Source organism: Thamnophis elegans, chromosome 1, assembly GCF_009769535.1.
Source record: "Thamnophis elegans isolate rThaEle1 chromosome 1, rThaEle1.pri, whole genome shotgun sequence".
Classification (NCBI taxonomy): domain Eukaryota; kingdom Metazoa; phylum Chordata; class Lepidosauria; order Squamata; family Colubridae; genus Thamnophis; species Thamnophis elegans.
In genome coordinates, this window is record NC_045541.1 from 19,529,189 (window position 1) to 19,550,238 (window position 21,050).

General features: G+C 41.7%; 1 protein-coding gene across 1 annotated transcript in view; it reads right to left on the reverse strand.

The window, feature by feature from the left end:
* Window positions 1-2,038: 2,038 nt before the first annotated feature.
* The window catches only part of PPP1R1C (protein phosphatase 1 regulatory inhibitor subunit 1C), a 54,032-nt gene continuing 35,020 nt past the window's right edge, over window positions 2,039-21,050 (reverse strand). Inside the window, exon 5 of the mRNA XM_032210394.1 lies at window positions 2,039-2,118. Within this exon, the coding sequence (XP_032066285.1) occupies window positions 2,039-2,118 (80 nt within the window). The remainder of the gene's footprint in view (window positions 2,119-21,050) is intronic.

The following is a 21,050-nucleotide window of genomic DNA, read 5'->3' on the forward strand; positions in this document are numbered from 1 at the left end:
AGGCTTGGCCCATAGAATTGCCAAGAGTCGGACTCAGTGAAATGGATCACCTCGTCATCATCACCTACCACAAAGCCTCTGCAATTGTCATTTAGCAGCACAGCTTCACGAAGAAATGCCCTCTCTCACCCTTCAAATTTTAGGAAAAGGAGGAAAAATGCATCCCTGTTGCCTTTGGCAAGTTTTTCACGACTCTTTGATTTGAATGACAGTGACTTTTAATTTTACCAGAATACTTTGGTTTAGTTATTATCCATCACCTTGAGGACTTATATTATCAGAAATAGCATTGCACACATGTAATAATAATAATAAAGTATATGCATGCAATTTAGAAGTAATTAGTTTGTCTGAAATGGGACAGGTTTGTGTGGTGATCACAGAGAGTTTTCAGAGAGAGAATTTTGAACTCTGAATGAACCTAACAGGCTTGTCAGACTTCCGACAAGTGGAGAAATCATAGGTGTCTTCTTAACAAGCACTTTCTCAACAAGACACTTGGAATATTGGAGTGCCATTTCTGGATAGTCTCAATTTTCCTGTTAACTCCTGCATGTACACAGAGAAGGCTTGCAGGGAGTAAAGGCTTTGCCATGTTTTATAGCTAAATTGAGAAGCCACGCTGAACAGAGCTGGACTTCTGTCTGATATTGTAAAAAAGAAACATCTGGAGAAAGCAGCAGGAGAAAAAAAAAATTATGTACTGGAAGCGTGGAAATCTCAAAAAGCTTAAGAGACCATTGGATGGAAAATTTCACTCTTTCCAGGATGATGTCCATGTGGAAACTTTTCCTTAGAAGTTGAACTACTACAGAATATCTCCCTAACTAGTTTTGGTATTCTGTTTACCTGTTTTTGCATCCCAAGGAACTCTGATTCCTAATCATCTAGGGAGTTTCTTGAGATATTTCAGACAGCAATACCTTAGAATCTCGTAAAAACAAGATGAAAAAATAGTTTTCAACAGTTTTCAAACTGTTGAAAAGTCTCTACTTCCCTTTCTTTTGCAAGTAGGAAAGAATAATAATATTTCTTCATTGCCCACATGTAAGACCAAAAATGAGTAAATACTCTGAAAAAACTTTATTTCACTAAGGTTTTGACCAGAGGTGGTATTCAGCAGTTTCTGACCAGTTCTGGAGAACCAGTAGGGAAATTTTGAGTAGTTCGGAGAACCGGTAAATACCACCTCTGACTGGCCCCGCCTCCATCTATTCTCTGCCTCCCAAGTCCCAGCTGATCAGGAGGAAATGGGGATTTTGCAGTAACCTTCCCCTGGAGTGGGATGGGAATAGAAATTTTACAGTATCCTTCCCTTCCATGCCCATCAGGTCATACCCACAGAACCAGTAGTAAAAAAATTTGAATCCCACCACTGGTTTTGATCCTAACCCTAATAATTGCTCTCCAAGTAGTTGGGCCCGCTTGCTTCTAGGAGCAGAGTACTTCCTTCCTTCCCTGGACCCTCCTTCTCAGCCCCTTCTCCCCACCAGTAGCCCTGGCAAAAGCTAGAAGGGCTGTTTGAGCAGCCTATTCTATCTTTAACCAGGGTTGTAGGACCAGAAGAGTCCGTAGATTCTTCCCAATCTCTGTAGAGCACCTGTAAGGAATCCCATCAAACTGGGTTTCTTACTTCAAGGAAAAAGTCTGCAAAGTACCACATAGTCTAAATGTACATTGTATTTATTTTGTAGCATTTAAGTCTGCACTATTTACAACTGATTTTAGGCTGCAGCTCACATTTGGAATTTAAGACAGTAGAGCCAACACCTTTGGAAACCATCTATGTGCACATATGGCATGTAAGTTGAGTTATTACAAAGAAAAGGAAATGGCAAGAAAAGAAAGGGCTGCCTTCATCCAGGAGGTACCCTAGGCCAGTTCTGCAAATGATGAATTCCTCTGCAAAACCCTCCTTTTCTTAGGTACCAGGATGAAGACTCTTTTGGGTCAGGAACATAAGCCATAAAGTTCCACAGTAAGTACTGAAAGTTGAGCAGCTTCATCTTTCACGAGAGGTTTGGCGCCATTAAAGGTTCTATTCCTCATCCCTTTCACAGACTCCTTCATCTTCCTCTGGAAATGCCAGGTCCTTCTGGGTTTTTAGATGCTTAATTCCTGTAAATACAAAGACCAGAGTTAAGGTTTAATGTTTGCACTCAAGGTATGTAATCTGCCCAGCAGGCTAACAGCAATAGTAGCAACAAAATGGCAAAGGGATTGTGACCTATGAAAATGGTGGTGTTACCTTTGTAGTCCATTACAAAGATAGAATTGAGTCTGATGTCAGAAGGGCATGGATGCTTTTTGTAACCTCTCATTCTCTCTCCCTCCCTCTCCCTCCTCTCTCTCTTTCCTCTCTCTCTCCCCTCCGCCCTCTCCTGCTCCCACTCCCTTTCCCTCTCCCTTTTTGCCACAGTAATAACAAGAAAAGCAACAACAGCAAAAGCAATAACAGGGAAGAAATCTGAATTGGTTCAGAGTATAGTGAAAGAGGACATAATCCTTCTTTTTTCGCAATGCTAAGCACCTTAGCTTATTTCAGGAACTAAATAGGGTTAACCCCAGGGGTGGTACTGACTTACCTTTCCTACTGGATGGCAAATGTGAGCGTCTGTGCATGCCTTCCACCTTCCGTGTATGTGCTTTGCCTAAAAAAAGGGCCTAAATGGGATGCCATAGAACCGGGGCAGGTGGGTGGGGCCACCTGCGATTCCCGCTACTGGTTCAGAAAAATCAGTCAGAACTGGCAAAATACCACGTCTGGTTAGCCCTAGTTAATAACTGGCTGAGATACTGGTGCTATTGATTGGATAAATACAGTATCTCCCCCATCCAATAGCAAGTAATGGAGAGAGGGGGGGGAGAGAGAGGGAGAGGGAGGGAGGGAAGGAGGGAGGGAGGGAAGGAGGGAGGGAGGGAGGGAGGGAGATGTATTTACAGATATGTCAAAGAGTGTGGAAGAAGATTGTTCTACTCATTCACTTTTTATTTTTAGTTTTGGTGAGACCATCTTTAAACTGCAGCCCTTTATTTGCTTCTTTCACATAACACATTTAAACTGGCAAATTGATGGCAATCTAATTGTGAAGAACATGGCTCTTGGTCAACAGTCCTTCAAATAAGCAGAACCATCTGTGCAGAGCTCTGAATGTCCATTAGGGGGATGCAGAAAAGTCTAACCTTTTGGTGCCATCTCGTGGCTACCTGAATTTCTACCATCTAGGTATAGTGGACCTGTCTTTAAGGTGAATTTAATATTGGAAAATGACAGCTTTAAAAAAAACCCAAGTAATTAAAAATGCTATCAGTCCTCTCCTTATTCGTTTCCACCATGCCCTGAACTTCTCTGGCGCAGCGTATTGTGATGCAGAGAATGGTGAGAACTGGTGATGTGGTAGGTCTCTGCTCATGCTCTGCTACCCCTTTTGTCCTCTGCTCAGTTTGTAGTCCTCATTGTACACTCTGAGTGCAGAGTTTTGCTTTTGTTTAAGAATATTTTTTTCACTTCTTGCCATCTGTCTTCTGGCAAGTCCCCCAATAATGCTATGATTTCCCTGGATCCATCTTTCTCTTCTACTCTGTCACAATTCATTTGCACCCTGAGGTTCATGCCTCCAAAATTATTCTGCCTAGCTTTCTCCCAAAATCAGAAACACAAGAAAGAATAACTCAATATTTGAGACTTAGTTTGCTTCGTATCGAACATTTGAGATGACTCCCTCCTTCTTTTTCCTTGAGGACTTTGATTTCACTGTAGATCATTTAATTAATCCAGTAGATGTTAATGGAGGAGAGCAAGAATGCCAGCCATTGTGCATTAAGGAGACATGAATAACACTTTGTACTGCTGATGCATGTTAGATTAAGTCAACCCCCCTCCCACAAGCTTCTTTCCATATTCAGGATAAATTATCTGTGCAAATGAGGTAACTTCCTGCATATTTGCAGCCAGATTACAATGTCTCCAACAGGGAGCCTGAAACCTGACATCTGGTTTAGTTCATTCAACCAAAGTAGAAGAAACTGACATTGAATAAGCTTTAATTTTTTTAATACTTCTACTTTACTACAGATTCCCCAGGCTTAAAATAATGCATATGTTACCCAAATCAGGAGAGGGGAAAAAAGTTTTATACATTCAGGTAATATAAACTCAAGGCCACTCAGAGTCATGGCAAACAACTTTGATAAATAAAAATAAATCAAATAAACTTCACTACCAGTGGACAGATTGATTTCATGGTTACCGATAGGTGCCAAATTTCCACAGACCCATGGAATGGCCCCACTTAACAGATACATACCATTCCTTTCAGTGGGAGGAAGGAGTTCTCTATTTGTATTATATTTCAGTGTGAATCAATTGTATGGGTCAGATAATATCCAGAAAGCATCCAAAGTGAGCAGAGAAATAGCAATAGCACTTACATTCATATACCACTTCATTGTGCTTTTACAGCCCTCTCTAAGTGGTTTACAGTGTGTATTGCCTCCAACAGCCTGGGTCCTCATTTCGCCCACCTTGGAAGGAAGGAAAGCTGAATCAACCTTGAGCCTGGTGAGATTTGATCTGCCAAACTGCTGGCAGCCGGTGATCAGCAGAAGCAGCCTGCAGTACTGCACTCTCACCACTGTGCCAATACGGTTCTCACTCTCACTCTTACTCCTCTCTATAGATATACCACAATAATAATTTTTGGCATCAGGGTAAAATAAACTTAATTTCTTTCTTAGATTTAGGGTGGGCTTTTTTTTAAGAAAGTGGTCTTCAGCACACAAATGCTGATGTTTCTTTTATTTATTATTGTTTTGAAAACAGATCTGCAAGAGGACTTATGAGATCCAATTCCATGAGGATTGCTGAAGGGACACTCTCTCTCCTCTACTGCACTGTCTTTGCTCAGTGCAATAGATTTTATTTTTCCATTAAAAAGAATCAGCAGCACAACGTACAACCTAGTTTCCTGCCTAACCCGGACTCAAGACCAGCAGACAGTAAATAGCCACCTCAAAGGTGCTTTTTCAAAAGGCAATTGGATTGTTGCCTTTTGAAAAAGCACCTTTGAGACAACTATGACCTGGATGACTGAAAATCTCCACAGGCATTTTTAAGGTGTTCTTTTCCCCCATCTATTTTCAGCTACTCAGCTGAAATGAAGGGAGTAAACAGTATGGGAAACTAAGGGAATAGCTGTACTTAGCCATTTCAGCTTTGACCTCAAAAACGGAATACCTTATTCCACCAGCCTTGAAATTTTGGGCTTAGACAATTTAGAACTACGTCGCCTTTGCTCTGACTTGAGCGTAGTACACAAAATTATCTGCTACAATGTCCTACTTGTCAATAACTACTTCAGCTTCAACCGCAACAATACAATAGCATACAATAGATACAAACTTAATGTAAACCTCTCCAAACTCGATTGCAGAAAATGCAACTTCAGCAACAGAGTGGTCAAGGCCTGGAATGCATTACCTAATTGTTGTTACATCACCAAACCCCCAGAACTTTAACCATAGATTGTCTACTGTTGACCTCACCCCATTCCTAAGAGGTCTGTAAGAGGCGTGCATAAGCGCACCAACGTGCTTAGCATCCCTGTCCTCCTGTCCCCACTTATTCTTATCCATTTCCTGTATTCATAGTCGTGTTTATACTTATGTTTATTTGAATGTTTGAATGTTTATTTCATTTGTATGCCGCCCTTTTCCCCCGAAGGGGGACTTAGGGTGGCTCACAACTCAGACCAGGGAAGGGGGATACAGACAAATTAACCACAAACACAAAACAATACCTAATTTAAAACACGCAACAATCATACCATTCGAGATAGGGGCAACGGTTCTTTAGCCCCAGGCCTGTCGGAACAGCCAGGTTTTAAGGGCTTTGCGGAAGGCCTGGAGGGTGGTGAGGGTGCGAATCTCCACGGGGAGTTCGTTCCAGAGGGTCGGAGCAGCCACAGAGAAGGCTCTCCTCCGGGTAGTCGCCAGTCGACACTGGCTGGCGGATGGAATTCGGAGGAGGCCTAGTCTGTGGGATCTAATCGGTCTGGTGGAGGTAATTGGCAGCAGGCAATTAAATAACTTATATCTGTTATCTTATACATGCTTGACAAAATAGATAGATAAATCGATAGATAGATGGCGTTTTAAGTTTAAACCAATTTAAGAAAATCTAGTCTGGACTGACACCCTTAAACGTTTTTTATGTATTCAGTCCAGCTAACAGACAACCAGATCCTCCCATTAAATGGTTCCCTGGCCATTTTGTCTGTGGGGATTCTGAGTCATCCAGACCCAGTCAGACCCACCCAGTCAAAACTAATCCTCCCATCGCCCCCACCATCCTTCCAGAACCGATGAAGCTTCTTGGATGAGGAGCAAAACATTTGCTTCTTCCTCGAGAGAGAGAGAAAAAACCCAGTCCAGTTGCCTTTTGAAAGAACACCTTTGAGATACCCCCATTCTCTTTCTGGAAATCAATGTCCTTAGAGAAGGCCAATCTATTTACAGTCATTCTGTCTAACCATGCAAAGATTGGGTTAATTTCCCTTGTCCGTGTAAAGAGCTTCCCTAGCTGTCGTTCTCAGTGAAAATATACCTACATTTGTACAAATAATGGAAAAACATGACTTGGTCTTTGACCCTGTTTAATAAAATCTCCTTTGATAAAACACTTCAGGGATTAATCTGACTACAGTCAACTTTGTCTTGAAATAGTTTAGGCAGTTTGGGGTCATGAGACTTTGAATGGATTCTTTAGCTGTTTTTCTCTCTCTTTTTTTCCTGGATTTGTTGTGTAAAATTATCCCCTTTGCCTCTGAGTGGGACACCTAGGTCCTTCAGTAAACAGAGTGCTGAGTAGAGGGATCTTTCAGAAGGAAACTGTTCAGAAGGCTTGTGGTCTCAAGCTAATTGGTGGGAAGGATAGTCCTCTTACAGTAAATCTAGGAAAGATAAAATCTTCTTCAAGTTGAGTTTGACTCCTCACTGCTTAAAGCAGGGCTCCCCAACCCCCAGTCCATGTACTGGCACTGAGCCACACTTCATGCCAGAAACTGGGCCACGCAAACAAATGAAACCCTATACCCTCCTCAACTAAACAAGACAAACATAAACTTCAACGGATAATTAGAACTGCAAAAAAAGCAATTGCTACCAATCTGCCTTCCATTGAGGACCTGTATACTGCACGAGTCAAAAAGAGGGCTGAGAAAATATCTGCAGACCCCAGTTTATTTCCAATGCCATCACTCTGCTAAACAATAAATCCCCACACCACTATCAATAATTTACTAAGAATGTATTACTATTATTCTTCTCTTCTTTCCTAGTATCTATCTCTCCCCACATGACTATAACCATGTTATTTATTTCCTAATACGATTTGATAGCTTATTAGTAACATTAACTATCACTAAGTCAGTGGTGGGTTGCCAATTTTTTTACTACCAGTTCGGGCGCGCTCCTGTGCGCGCATGACGCTTCTGCGCATGTGCAGAAGTGTCCAGAAGGGTGGGCAGAGCCTCCCACTGCTGCTACTACTGGTTTGCCCAAACCGGGAGCAACCCATCTCTGAACTAAGTGTTGTATCTTTTATTCTTGATGAGTGTATTTTATTCTCCTTATGTACACTGAGAGCATATGTGTCCAATCACACTTGGCCAATAAAGAATTCTTTTCTATTCTAAAAATTATATCCACAGGATGCAGGCAGCACATGAAACCATGTCTCCTCTTGCCCCCGGAAAAACCTATCTCCATGAAACCAGTCCCTGGTGCCCAAAGGTTGGGGGCCACAGGATAAATCTTAATGCAGAAGTAGCTTGCCAGTATCTTCTTCAGCGTGTTTTCTCAATTTCCTAGTTTGCATTTTTTGGTAGTCATTTTTCGAAATACACACCAGGTCCAATTCCTTAGCTTTTTAAACTCAGCCAAGACCTCCTACAGGCAGCCACAGCTCCATAAACAAGCAGGGATGCTTAGGGAATCTGTTTGTGCCAAACTTCTTCATGAATGTTAATATATTTGAAGAGAACTGAGCCAAAGGTAAATGTGCCATTAATTCAAACTTTTAGGTTATGATGGTGAGGGAGAAGTGGGGATATAGGTAAGAAAATAAGGCTGAAATGGTTCAAAATAATTTCTATTCTGGATTTAATTTGCAATTAAATCAACTGAAATTCTGACCTTGCACAACAAAAAAAGTATCCTGCATTTTGGCACTTGAAACCTTAAGAAATATGTCCATTGGGGCACAAATTGGTTCCTTTTCACTTTAATTGCCCACAATGAGAATCTTCTTACGTTTTGTTAAAGTCTTCCTGCTATTATGTGTCTGACATCTGCAATTAAAGGGAAAGAAAAACAAAACACCGAAAACATTGTTGCTATCCAATCACTATAAATGATGGTGCAGAATGTTGGTGTGGCCACTTTTAGTGTTAACTCTGTTATCTCCCCACGAAAGGTGGTTCCTATTTTTCTACTTGCATTTTTACATGCTTTTGAACTGCTAGGTTGACAGAAGCTGTGTCAAGTAACGGGAGCTCACTCCGTGACACGGCACTAGGGATTTGGACCGCTGAACTGCCGACCTTTCTGATCGACAAGCTCAGCGTATTAGCCACTGAGCCACCACATCTTTCAAGTTATGTGGGTTCAATTCCTTGCTCCCTCTCAACATATATAAAAAGGGCTAAGAGAGACATTAAAGCATTAATTGGTTAACTAAGCAATTCTCTGCTATTCTTTATGGAATGAATTATTGGATTTTAAAGAAGCAGGATAGAAAGGTTATTGCATTGATGCTTTTAAAATTAGGAATGGAGAGGATTCCTGAAAATTCCATGGATAGATAACCACGCAAACAAATAGATGGATGATAGAATAATTGATCCAGAATTCTGACTCAAGGCACAAATGACCAGCCTCAATTTATCAACTATTGGGCACATTATATGAAGGCCTGGCTCCCTTGGGAAGTCCAAAATGTTTGGAAAGTTAGAAGGAACGAGGAAGATGACCAGCAACAGGTGGAAGGACTCAGTTACAGTAGTGATGGATGTTTCACTGTCCATCAGAATGTAGCTCCTGTTCCCTTATTTCAGACTGAGGTATGGAAGGAACAATAGACTTATCTAGCACAAGATGCAGGTAGCTATTTATGCATAAATTCAGTTCCACGTATGCAATCAGGGTTCCTCTTCTTTCCTCCCTCTTTTCCCCTCTCCTGTTCTTCAAATCAGTTGCAGAAAATTACACAGCAAGAATTTGTTCCGCTGATGGGTGTCCGTTGTTGGGCACAGCAGGATGAGTACCAGGATCCCATGAAATTATCTTCTGTGCTGAATGAACCTAACCAGGTGTGATGAGTACCAATAAAGAAATGACATTTGCAAACAATTTGAGGTGGGGAGCAAAAATTCCCCAAGTAACAGTATTTGTTTTGTATATATTTCTCAGGATCGGTTTTTCCTGTTACAAGGCACCTATGAACTAAAACGATACACTGGAAAGACCATCATATTTCCGTGTAGCTTATGCCAAACTGTCCAAAAAGAATAACAGTATTTGGGGGTTTTTTTGCTTTTGTTTTTATAGCTCCCTCCCCACCAACTCTTGAATATAGATCTGCAGAGCACTGGCAATAAACAAAGGCATCAAAAAAATAAATGTGTAAGTGAGAACAAATAAAATGAGAATGATTCCATGTCTTTGGGATTAAAGCCAAATACATTTAGCTAAACACATATATAGCTGGGGTGCTGGACTGGAGTGATGGAAAGAAGAAGGGGGGAAATGCACATTTATGGAAGTTACACTTTTTTATCTATATTCGTTTTAAATATAGGTCTGGGACTTTGTCACATTTGTCTTGAACACAATAGGGGAACACCCAGTGCTTGGAGAGCCAGGGGAAGAAGCAGAGTTAAGAAATATGCCTCAATGGGGAGAATCTGACTACCATAAAGGGTAGCTAGTACAAGCGGTGATTTTTGACTCTCTTGTTCTATAAATTGCAGTGCTGAGAATTTAGCAAAATGTACCTCAGGGTCAGAATTGATTCAGCTATTCCTTTCTATAATGCACCTGAGGCCTTAAGACTATTATCCTACTAACAAACCATTAAGAGCTTTTATATGTCATAAAACTGCTTTAGTCAGAGCTACTTTATTTTAATCACTTTGTCCCTATATAGCCATTATTAGAATCAGCTGTTAGCTAACACCTGCCTTGGAATTTATAGGGGGGGGGGAGTTAAAGAGGCTGACCAACAACAGTAGTAGCACTTTGATTACATGCCACTTCACAGTGCTTTACAGCCCTCTCTAAGTGGTTTACAGAGTCAGCCTATTGCCCCCAACAATCTGGATCCTCATTTTACCCATCTCAGAAGAATGGAAGGCTAAGTCAAACTTGAGCCTGGGGAGACAGCAGTCAGCAGAAGGAGCCTGCAGTACTCCATTCTAACCACTGTGCCACCAACCGCTCTAGTTCAGTTATAGGAAGCTTGCTGACGGATTGTGCATTTGCAACAATTTTGCAAGTGGGCCCATTGCTGGAATAAGGAAAAACAATGTGGCATTTTTGCTTAAGCTGTGGTGAAAAACGTCCACGCAAAGATCTGGAGGTAAAAGTTCATAGTTAGCATATTTAAAAAAATACACTTAGAGGAGGAGAATTTAGCTAATTAAGTGCACCTTCCCCTGCTTACTATGGAGTGTTAGCTTAAATTCTGCATGTCTTCAATAATTCAGAGACAAGGGATGAAATATCAAGAAATGTTGGTGTGTATTTGTGGTTCTATGGTAGAAAAGCATCTTGTTGAATATCAGCAGACACCCTGGATTTGAACTATGGCTCCAAGGGTCCCCCTTTACTTGGGCACAGAAATAAAGTGTTGAACCCAATTTTCTCTCTCTCCTTGTGATTATGGGCTCAGATTGTACTGAGTAAATTGAACCCAATGGCTTTACAGAAAAACATCATAAGGATTTAGGTGTGATTATTAGGAAAATAATATATCCTGTGCTATCTTCTGATCAAGGGCTATAGAGCAGAAGTTTTGATGTTAAAACTGCACAAGCATAACTTAACCTCACATCAAAGTTTTTCACCACTTTATTTGTCAACTCAAAAAGCTCAGACTTCCCAAATTGCTGCTGATTCAGTTCCACAGAGGAATTCCATTTGTACCTGAATAACTGTCTGGTTTGGCCCAGCAACCAAACAGGACAGGGACAGACTTCAACGGATAGTTAGGACTGCAGAAAATAAAATCGCAGCCAACCAGCCTTTCATTGAGGATTTGTATACTGCATGTAGAAAGAGGGCTGAGAAATTATCTACAGACCCCTCACATCCTGGAGATAATCTATTTCAATCTCTACCCTAAGGACACATCTATAGAACATCACATGCCAAAAAAACCAGACATAAAGATAGTTCCCCCGACTGTCCCGCCATCACTCTGCTGAAAACTGAGTCATTTCTCATTTTTTCTCATGTTCTCATCTTTCCTACTATTCTTCTCCTGTTGGTTTCTTAGGATTTATCCAGTGTTGTTTGTAACTTATCATTAATGATTGTAACTATGATTTCTGAGCTATGACCTATTATTTGCTGTTTATATGTGAATTTATGCACCAGAGATAGGTATGTCCAATCACACTAGGCCAATAAATTCTAATTTCCAACATGGCTCACAGATAGCAGTGCATTGTGTTCCTGGAGTACACAAAATGCTAAGCCATCATGGGATCAGTTTGGGTGCACCAAATCAAATGCAATGGTTTATGGCTGGAATGCATCGTCTAGTTGAGGGTGTCAAACTCAATCTTAATCTCAATCTCAAACGGAGCTCAGCAGGCAGACGCGGCCCTCCTGAGCTCCATTTTCACTGGCAGAGGCTCTGTGGGCTGATCCTTCACTGTTTCCAGGGTGGCCTCGTGGGCCAGATCTAAGCATCCCATGGGCCGGATACGACCTTGAGTTTGACACCCCTGGTCTAGTTGATGGCTTAGCATGATTAGTCACACATTTATACCAATGTGTTGAACCAAGTGAATGTATGATGGGATCTTTTGGTTAAATGTTGTACAGATAATCCTCAATTTACAACCACAATTCCATTGCTAAGCAGGACAATTGTTAAGTGAGTTTTGCCCCATTTTATGACCTTTCTTGTCAGAGTTGCTAAGTAAATTGCTGAGGTTGTTCAATTAGTAACATGGTTGTTAAGTGAATCTGGCTTCCCCATTGACTTTGCTTGTTAGAAAGTTGCAAAAGATGATCCCATGACCTTGGTTTGGTTTGGTTTTGGTTTTATTAGTTTTGTATGCCGCCCACTCCCGAAGGACTCCAGGCGGCTTACAATAAAACAGGGAAAGGGGATAAACAAGACGATACAACAAATTAAAATACACAACATTCACAATTGAAGCGGGGCTGGATACTTCAACAGCCCCCAGCCTGCCGGAACAGCCAGGACTTAGTAGCTTCACGGAAGGCCGGGAGGGTAGTAAGGGTCCGGATCTCCACAGGAAGCTCGTTCCAGAGGGCCGGAGCAGCAACAGAGAAGGCTCTCCCCCAGGGGGTCGCCAGCTAACATTGGCTGGCAGATGGAATCTAGAGAAGGCGTAGTCTGTGCGATCGAATCGGTCTTTGGGAGGTAATTGGCAGGAGGCGGTCTCTCAGGTACCCAGGTCCGATGCCATGCAGGGCTTTATAAGTAACGATAGCACCTTGAAGCGTGTCCGGAGACCAATTGGCAGCCAGTGCAGCTCGCGGAGGATAGGTGTAACATAGGTGCACCCACAATCGCTCGCGCGGCTGCATTCTGGTCTAGCTGAAGTCTTCGGACACTCTTCAAGGGCAGCCCCATGTAGAGATACTGATACTTGGGATACTGCAAGCCTCATAAATATTTGCCAGTTGCCAAGTGTCCAAATTTTGATCATGTGGCCGTGGGGAATGCTGCAACGGTCTTACCGATGACAAAAAAAGTCATAAGTCACTTTTTTCATCGTGCTTCATACAGTCACTAAATGAATGGTTGTAAGCAGGGGTGAAATTCAGTCAGTTCTATCCAGTTCGGACTCCACCCACCCGCCCGGACATCATCACATCCCGTTTTTGATGCTCTGCGTATGCGCGGAAGGTCCTTGGCATGTGTGGAGGTGGCACGTGTGAGCGAAGCGAAGGCAAGTTGATTTCACCCCTGGTTGTAAGTCAAACGCTACCAGCATATGAAGAAGTAGTTTATCTCATGCAGAGATTCCTCTGCACATCCTACTGGTAATGATGACCTGTCCCCAGTAAGGAGTGGTTCTTGGAGATGTAAAGGCTGTTTTAAGCCAGTTGGCATGTTGCTTATGGAGACTGCAGCAATAGCACCTAGCAATAGCACTTAGACTTATATACTGCTTTACACAGCTGTACAGCCCTCTCCAAGCAGTTTTACAGTCAGCCTATTGCCCCCAACAATCTGGATCCCCATTTTACCAACCTTGGAAGGATGGAAGGCTGAGTCAACCTTGAGCCTGGTGGGATTTGAACTGCTAAATTGCAGGCAGGCAGCCAGCAGGCAGCGGAAGTAGCCTACAGTACTGCACTCTAACCACTGCTCCACCGAGGCTCTTAACCACTGCGAAAGGTGAGGTTTGAATCCAATGCAAGCTCATTCAAACCTATCACTCTCCAGAGTTAGATGTAAAATATCTATCACAAGCTCATAACTAAGCACAGTGCAGTCATGGAATTAAAAACAACGTTTGGTGTATTTGTTCAGTTGAAGCACCACTTACCCTGGGGCCTTTGAGAACTTTGAGGAGGCCCAAAAGAACCCTGCCACTGATCCTTGATTGTCCTATCTTGGGGGGGTAAGGAAGAAATGGGCTTTTTATCTGAAGGACTGTTCAGTCTTCTATAGTTTTTTGCCCATCCAGCAGAGTCAGCATGTTCTTAAGCCATGCTCACCTGATGGGACTCAGGAAGTCCTAGCATTTCCCCAGAGATCTATTTGGCCTCAACCTGACCTCATTTAAACAAGCCCTGAAAACCTGGCTTGTTGTACTAGACTTTCGGCTTGAATGGGTTATTTAGGGAATTATTTATTATTGGACTCTGCTGTTTATCACATGTTCCTTTTGGGGTTATTGTATTTTATTATTGTATTTATTCAGGTTGCAATAAAGTTAGACAGCCTATTGATCAAGTAAGTAAGTAAGTAAGTAAGTAAGTAAGTAAGTAAGTAAGTAAGTAAGTACGTACGTACGTACATACATACATACATACATACATACATACATACATACATACATACATACATAGGGGTGGGGGTTGACCCTCCCTAATTGTAGAAGCCATCCCTTCAGATAACTTAGTTCCCTTTGCTAGTCAGCTGCAGCTGTTCAGAAATCATTGATGTCACATTTGAGACATCCAGAAGGAAGCCTGCTTATAGCTGCCCACACGAGTGAAGCTATTTCCTCTTTATATTGAAGTGAATCTCTAGATTCAGTCTGAAAATAATCACTGTTCCTCTCACTATGAACAATGAGAATTTAGCTTTCTGTGGCGTTTCGGGTGGGTGGGTGTTGGTGTGCAGGACTGCAAGTGCAGCAAACTCTCTGAAGCACTAGAGGGCGCTTTGTCCCTAAAGAGCAAGCCATTTTTCAATTAAAGGTAAGCAATCCTTCTTTACAGTGGCCAAGCTGATAGCCATAGAAAGGCATTGCTTTGACGTGTTCCTGCCCAAAAGTATCTATTTAACCAAACATTCTAGACGGAAACTAGAATTGACATAGAAAGCACATGTGTATGTATGTAGAGATGCTTTAGTGTTTGTGTCCACTTTCTACTCCTTATGCCTAGTCCCTCAAATAATGAGACATTCTGTTTATATCGACCTATAAACAGAAGGCATTTTAGTCTGTGATGTGTAATCATGTTTGGGGAAATTTCTGGTGACTTTACTGTTTATTTCTTATTCCCTGTTCGAAGATCGTTTCTTTCTCTTGGTATGATTTATTTTACAAGGAATCCTTCCAATTCATCAGTCTTTGGTTTTATTGCCTCAAACACTTGTTTCACATCTTGTTTTATTTAACCAACTGCAACATGCATTGCAGCATAATCAACTGGATCCAAAAATTTCATCCCAGTTTTGGAAAGCTTTAGTCCATTTGTGGAGAGGAAACTTTAGTTGCTGTCCAAACTATCAGCTGTGCTATCTCCACAATAGCCTCAGAATTGGCTTTGAGTCACTTATAGGTGATTTATAGTCTTTCTGCTTTGCAGTATGATGTCATACACACAAAGAGAAACACACATCTGCCTGAACTGAGCTATAGGGAAGGTTTTGGGGAATAAAAGAATTCCTAAAGGATTAATCCAGAGGCATGAGGACAACAATGAGGACATTATTAGGGTATGAGGACAAACTTCACCTTTTCACCCTATTTTCAGAGTCTTCTAGAGTCATCTTTGCTTTTCTTCAGTATTATAACAAGAGCTATTAGAACAGCAAAGATTCCTCTTTTCCTGTTAAAAGGGAATTTGTATGCATAGAACTTCCAAATTTCAGTTGTTCTAAATTAGTGATTCCCAACCTAAACATCTGTAAAATCCTGATGCCTGCCCCTGTGACGTATAATTCTTACTTTACTCAAAAAGTAAACTCTACTCATGGAAGCCTAAAAGGCCATTAACTTGGTTTAAACAAGGTTCAAATTACCCCATTAAAAATCAAATTGACCCCCTGTGGGGCGTGGGCGCCATGTTGGGAACCTGTTCTGACCCACCCCCCACACCTTGTCCGTTCAGAAACAAAAGCCAAACAGAAGGTTCAAAGGAATATTTTTATCAGTCCCGGCTCTTGCTGGCTGTGAGCCCAAAATAAACACAGATAAATGCTCTGGCAAAAGTCCTAATTCTTAAACTAATACAAAACAGGATTATATAAATCAAGTCACTTATCCAAGTGCTTTTTCTCGATGGTTGCACACAAATGGAGAGCTTGACTAGAACAGAAACGGAACGGAATGGAACATTGACTTCTGCAACCAGGGCATGGCACCATCTGTCTTTTATCCGCAGGAGGAGATCCTAACGAGCCACAGCTGCTCATTATCATCTCCTGTGAGTCAGTCAGCCCTTCTCCTGTGTGCATCCCGAAACAACTCACAGGAGGCTTCTGCCAAGTCACAACATGTTCTAAATGCTCTCAGCAGTTTTTTGCTCATGTAGTTTGCCAGCTGATGTATAAAGCAAGTACTTAAGCAGAAGTTGCTTCAAATCATGTAGCTAACATTGGTCAAAATATCCCATGTTTGAAATGACCAATTTGGGTATTTCCAAGCTGGAATAAAAGACTCATGTTCCAAAGCATCATCTTGAATTTAGGATGAAATGCACAATTCAGAATGATGGGAAATTGAAAGATCTTCTTTCTTTATTTCTAGCTCTAAGACTGTACAATAGGTTTGATGTTAGTACTTACTAAATAACATCTATCTAAATGCACAGAAAAAAATAAAGGGGATTTTAAAAAAAAATTAACATAGCAAACCATCAAAGTGATAGTTCCATAGAAACAAACACATTTTGTAGCCTAACTTCACAACCTCCTACACCTTTGAAAAATCATCCCCTTGGCCAATTTTTTGGTAAGTGTCAGCAATTATATGTGGGAACTTAAAACGGGTTTCTTATCCTAACGGAACATGTCCTTGTGGAAATATGAGGAAATAATAATAATAGGGAATTTTAAAATATTTTCTTCTACTATGTGATGTAGGTATAGAATATACTATTTTTTCTACTTACTCTTCTTCTGAGGGGACATCTTAGAATATTCTTGGCTTCTGTTGAATAAAGTTGCTTGACTTTGCTCACAGTTGTACACCAGCTGAGTAGGTCCTAAGGAAGTGGCCAAGGCACATTGATGCCCAGATTGCTTCCAAGTTAGTAGACAGGTCTCCAAGGTTGTAAATTTCTTCCACCTGTATTCTAGATCTCCCACTGGTTGATTGAGGTCTTCCAGGAGATAGTTGGGTTCAAGTGAAGAGTGAAACCTCATTGAGAAGCAGAGTGTCACCTCTATTTAAGAAGAGGGTGGTATGCCTCATTCACAAGAGGCCATCTTGGATCTCACTTCCAATCCTCCAATCTCCAAGCATCCCTTGCTCTTCCTGAAAAATGTCCTGAGTAGAATGACCTGCAACCCAGTATATTGAGTGTGGGGATGTGGGGAAATGTTGCCTATGAGACACCAAGAGTTTCTGTCATGGTTTTTAGAGTGTTTATAGTCTTATTCTTCTTCTGTGACCTGTCCTGTATTTTGGTACATAAGATCGATGACTATAAAGGTAGTCTTTGGCTAATAACTGTCCTGTTTAGTGACTGCTTGAACTTTTGATGGCACTGAAAAAGTCATTTTTCAACCAGACCTTGAATTTACAACTGCCAAAGAATCACTTACAACTGTCTCAGGATTGCAAGTTGGGTAATCATAGCATCCCTTGGTCATAAGCTCACCATTTATGATCTTCACTGCCAGCTGCTGATAAGTAGTCAACAGAGAAGGCAGCAGGAGATTGAAAATGTGATCACATGACATTGTCAGGCCTGGAAGCCATCTTTTGCATGGGGCCTTCAGGCCTGCCACATTTAGTCTTTGGGAAAATGGGAGGGGGATTAGATGGAGTATGGGAGATATGTAGTCTAAATAACATTCCTTTCTCAGAGAGTCAAGGACATCTTGCCCTGCACCTGGAATGGCATGACTTGGCGGCCTCTCCAGTTGGGACGGGGTCTGATTGGACCATGTGATGGACATGTGGGTGCTGGGCAAGGACTTGAACTTTCACTTGGGTGGGGAAAACCTGAAAGCTTTCAGATTCTGGTTTTCCCAAATGTGCCAATATGACAACTCTAATAAAATGGAACTTTGAGGAGACTCAAGCCTCGGAGTCTTCTTTTGTTATGGGTGCTACTTGGAACCCTGACAGATGTTTTCATCTAACAACTGGAGGTGATTTGCTTAACTGATATCGGAAATCTGGTGCAGTCATGTGATATTTCACTTACTGACTGTGGCTGAGCAATGGAGTTGCCAGTCTAGTTGTGGTTGTTAAGGCAAGGCTACCTGAATGTGCCTTTTAAATTAATAAATCTATCTTTATTCTACTACATCTCTAACAAATTTGTTGATTAGATTCTTATTCTGCCTTTTGTTCAAGAGTTCAAGAGAACATATATAACACTCCCTTCTCCAATGTTTACCCATAGCAACAATACTATGAAGTAGATAATAGAAAATATAGCCAGGGGTTTGTTGTTAGTTTTTTTTTTAGTGGGTTATGGGAATTAGAGTGAAATTGGTTATCTATTGTCCTCCTTCTGGGTTTGGAATTAATGGAAATAATATATATTGGCTTTGACATAGATATAATACTTATTATGTTACATATGGGCATCTGTTGATTGGATTATATCTAAGGAGATTCTATAATCCGGTAAGGTGTTATTACCAGATATATTTTGATATTTTTCTCAAACAATCCACACCACATAATGCTAAACCACACACATACATGCAGGAGTGGGCTGCTGGGGATTCGCAGGGCTTCAGGAGAACCTCTAGCTAAATTTATGTGCAGTTTGGAGAACCCCCAAATCCCACTCCTGGCTGGCCCCGCCCCACCACTCTCACCCCTCCCAGGAGGCCCCACATGGGAGGCCCCACCAGTGGACCCGGAAAGCAGGCCACACCTACAGAAGAGGTTCCAAAAAATTTTGAAACCCACCACTGCATATAAGTGTAGGGCGTGCATGGAGACTCAGGGAGGATGAAAAATGGGCCTATCAGAAGTTCGTGAAGGTCGGAAACGAGCCCATTTCCAGCCTCTAGAGTGATTCCAGAGCCTGTGGAAGCCATTTTTGCCCTCCTAGAGGCTCAAGAAAAGCCTCTGGAGCTCGGGGAGGGCAAAAATCCCCCCCACGTGGTGTAGGAGGCCAACTAGGCCACACCCACCATGACCACACACAGACAGCAATCAGGCAGATAACCCCTTGCTAATCCCTGCATACATTCACATATAAACAGAGGGTGGGAAACAGTGGTGAGTTCCGGATCCCGTTCCAATTCGTATGGTTGAAACGGGCCCAGTGTCACCCACATAGATGCGTGAGGTGCGCGCATGCATTGTAGCTGCAAATGACACTTCCGTAAGCCTCTGCAATGCTCCAGCTGCTTGGCGGAGCATTACGCAGGTGCTGTACATGCGATACGCATGTACGGAAGCGCCAAATGCTTTAAAACACGGTAAGGAGCTCGGATGGGCAGGTGGGCCCTCCGGAGCACTGTACCAGAACGGTATCCGGTGCTCCGGGCAGGCTCCGGTAAACCTGCAGCCCACCACTGGTGGGAAGCAATCTAAAGGTTGGAAAATGCTTAGAGGTGTCTCACATTATGAAAAGGAGGAGTTCTCTTTCTGATTTTTCTTCTTTGATGTCTAATTTTCATGCACTCCTTGATGAGAGAAGACCTTCTGCCCAAGAACTGAAACTAGTTCACATGAATCAATTAAGAGCAGAGTTCTACCATGTTTCCAATATTCAGAGCTTATGACAAATTAAAATTGTTTCCTGTACTAAATTCCATGGGCATACCTAGATGATCAACGGATGCCTCTAGAACTCCCCCCCCCCAACTTTGCATCATTACATCAATATGTATAGGTGGCTGAGAGGAAGTGTGTATGTTTGTATCAAGAGAAGTTAATTACTTGGCTAGGACATGGGGGGAAATCGGCTAAAAACAGAAAGTCAGTCAGATACCCCTGCTAACCTCATTTTGGAAGGAGACAATCAGCACCGTCAGGAAGAGCCAAAATGTAGAGAGGCCTTTTGAACAATGAAGGTGTCTCCCAACATCCATTAAGCATAGAAATACAATCTGCTCAAATATCCTGCCCTGAATAGCTCCGTAGGCTGTTGCCCACCTCATTCTGCGATCAATAGCACTCACATTGATTTTTCCAGGGGCTGCATTCCAGTAAAATGCACATGTGCATAAAAGAGTAAGCCATTTCCCACTTAAAGTTATTTGCTGATACCATGCAAAAATGCACAAGAAACCAAAATACATCAAAAGGACTTGAGAGAAAGAGAGAAACAATGGATTTGTGAGATAGTTTGGTGTGTTATTCATGCCTTATTGCAATTTCCAATACAGGAAAGACAACTCACATCCATTAAGCAATCAATCAATCAGTCAGTCATAGATAATTAAACCAAAAAACTCCCATTCCTATGCCTTATATGGAGAGTCTAGCTGTGTTGTTTTATCAATTGTTCAACAGATTGAAGGATATGGTAAGTTTCTTATAATAGCTTCATAGGCCAGACGATATGGCACCAATTGTTCTTTCTGCTTAAAACATTCTTTTTATGGCTATGAATGAGATAAGAGTATCTGTACAGTATGCTAAAGCTGATTTAATATTTTGTATTAGGTTCAACTCAGCATTACAGAGTACAGAATAATAGAGTTGGAAGGGACTTTGGAGATCTCCTAGTTCACCAACCAGATCAAGCAGGAGACCCTATATCACTCCAGACAAATGGCTGTCCAATTTCTCCTTAAAAACCTCCATTGATGGACCAACCACAACTTCTGGAGGCAAGTCGTTCCAGTGATTAATTGTTCTCACTGTCAGAAAATGTCTTCTTCATTCTAAGTTGGATCTCTTCTTGATAAGTTTCCATCCATTACTTCTTATCCTTCCCTCAGAAAATAGGTTGACCTACCTCTTCTATGTGACAGCCCGTAAAATAGTGGAGGACTGCTATCATGTCAACCCTAATCTGTTTCTTTGTCAAACTAGACCTATCCAATTCCTCCAACGATTCATCCTATTTTAGCTCCCAAAGATCTCTAAGAATCTTTGTTGCTCTTATCTAGGATTTGAACATCTTTTTTTTATTGTGACAACCAAAACGGGATGCAGTATTCCAAGTGTGGTCTTACCAAAGAAGTA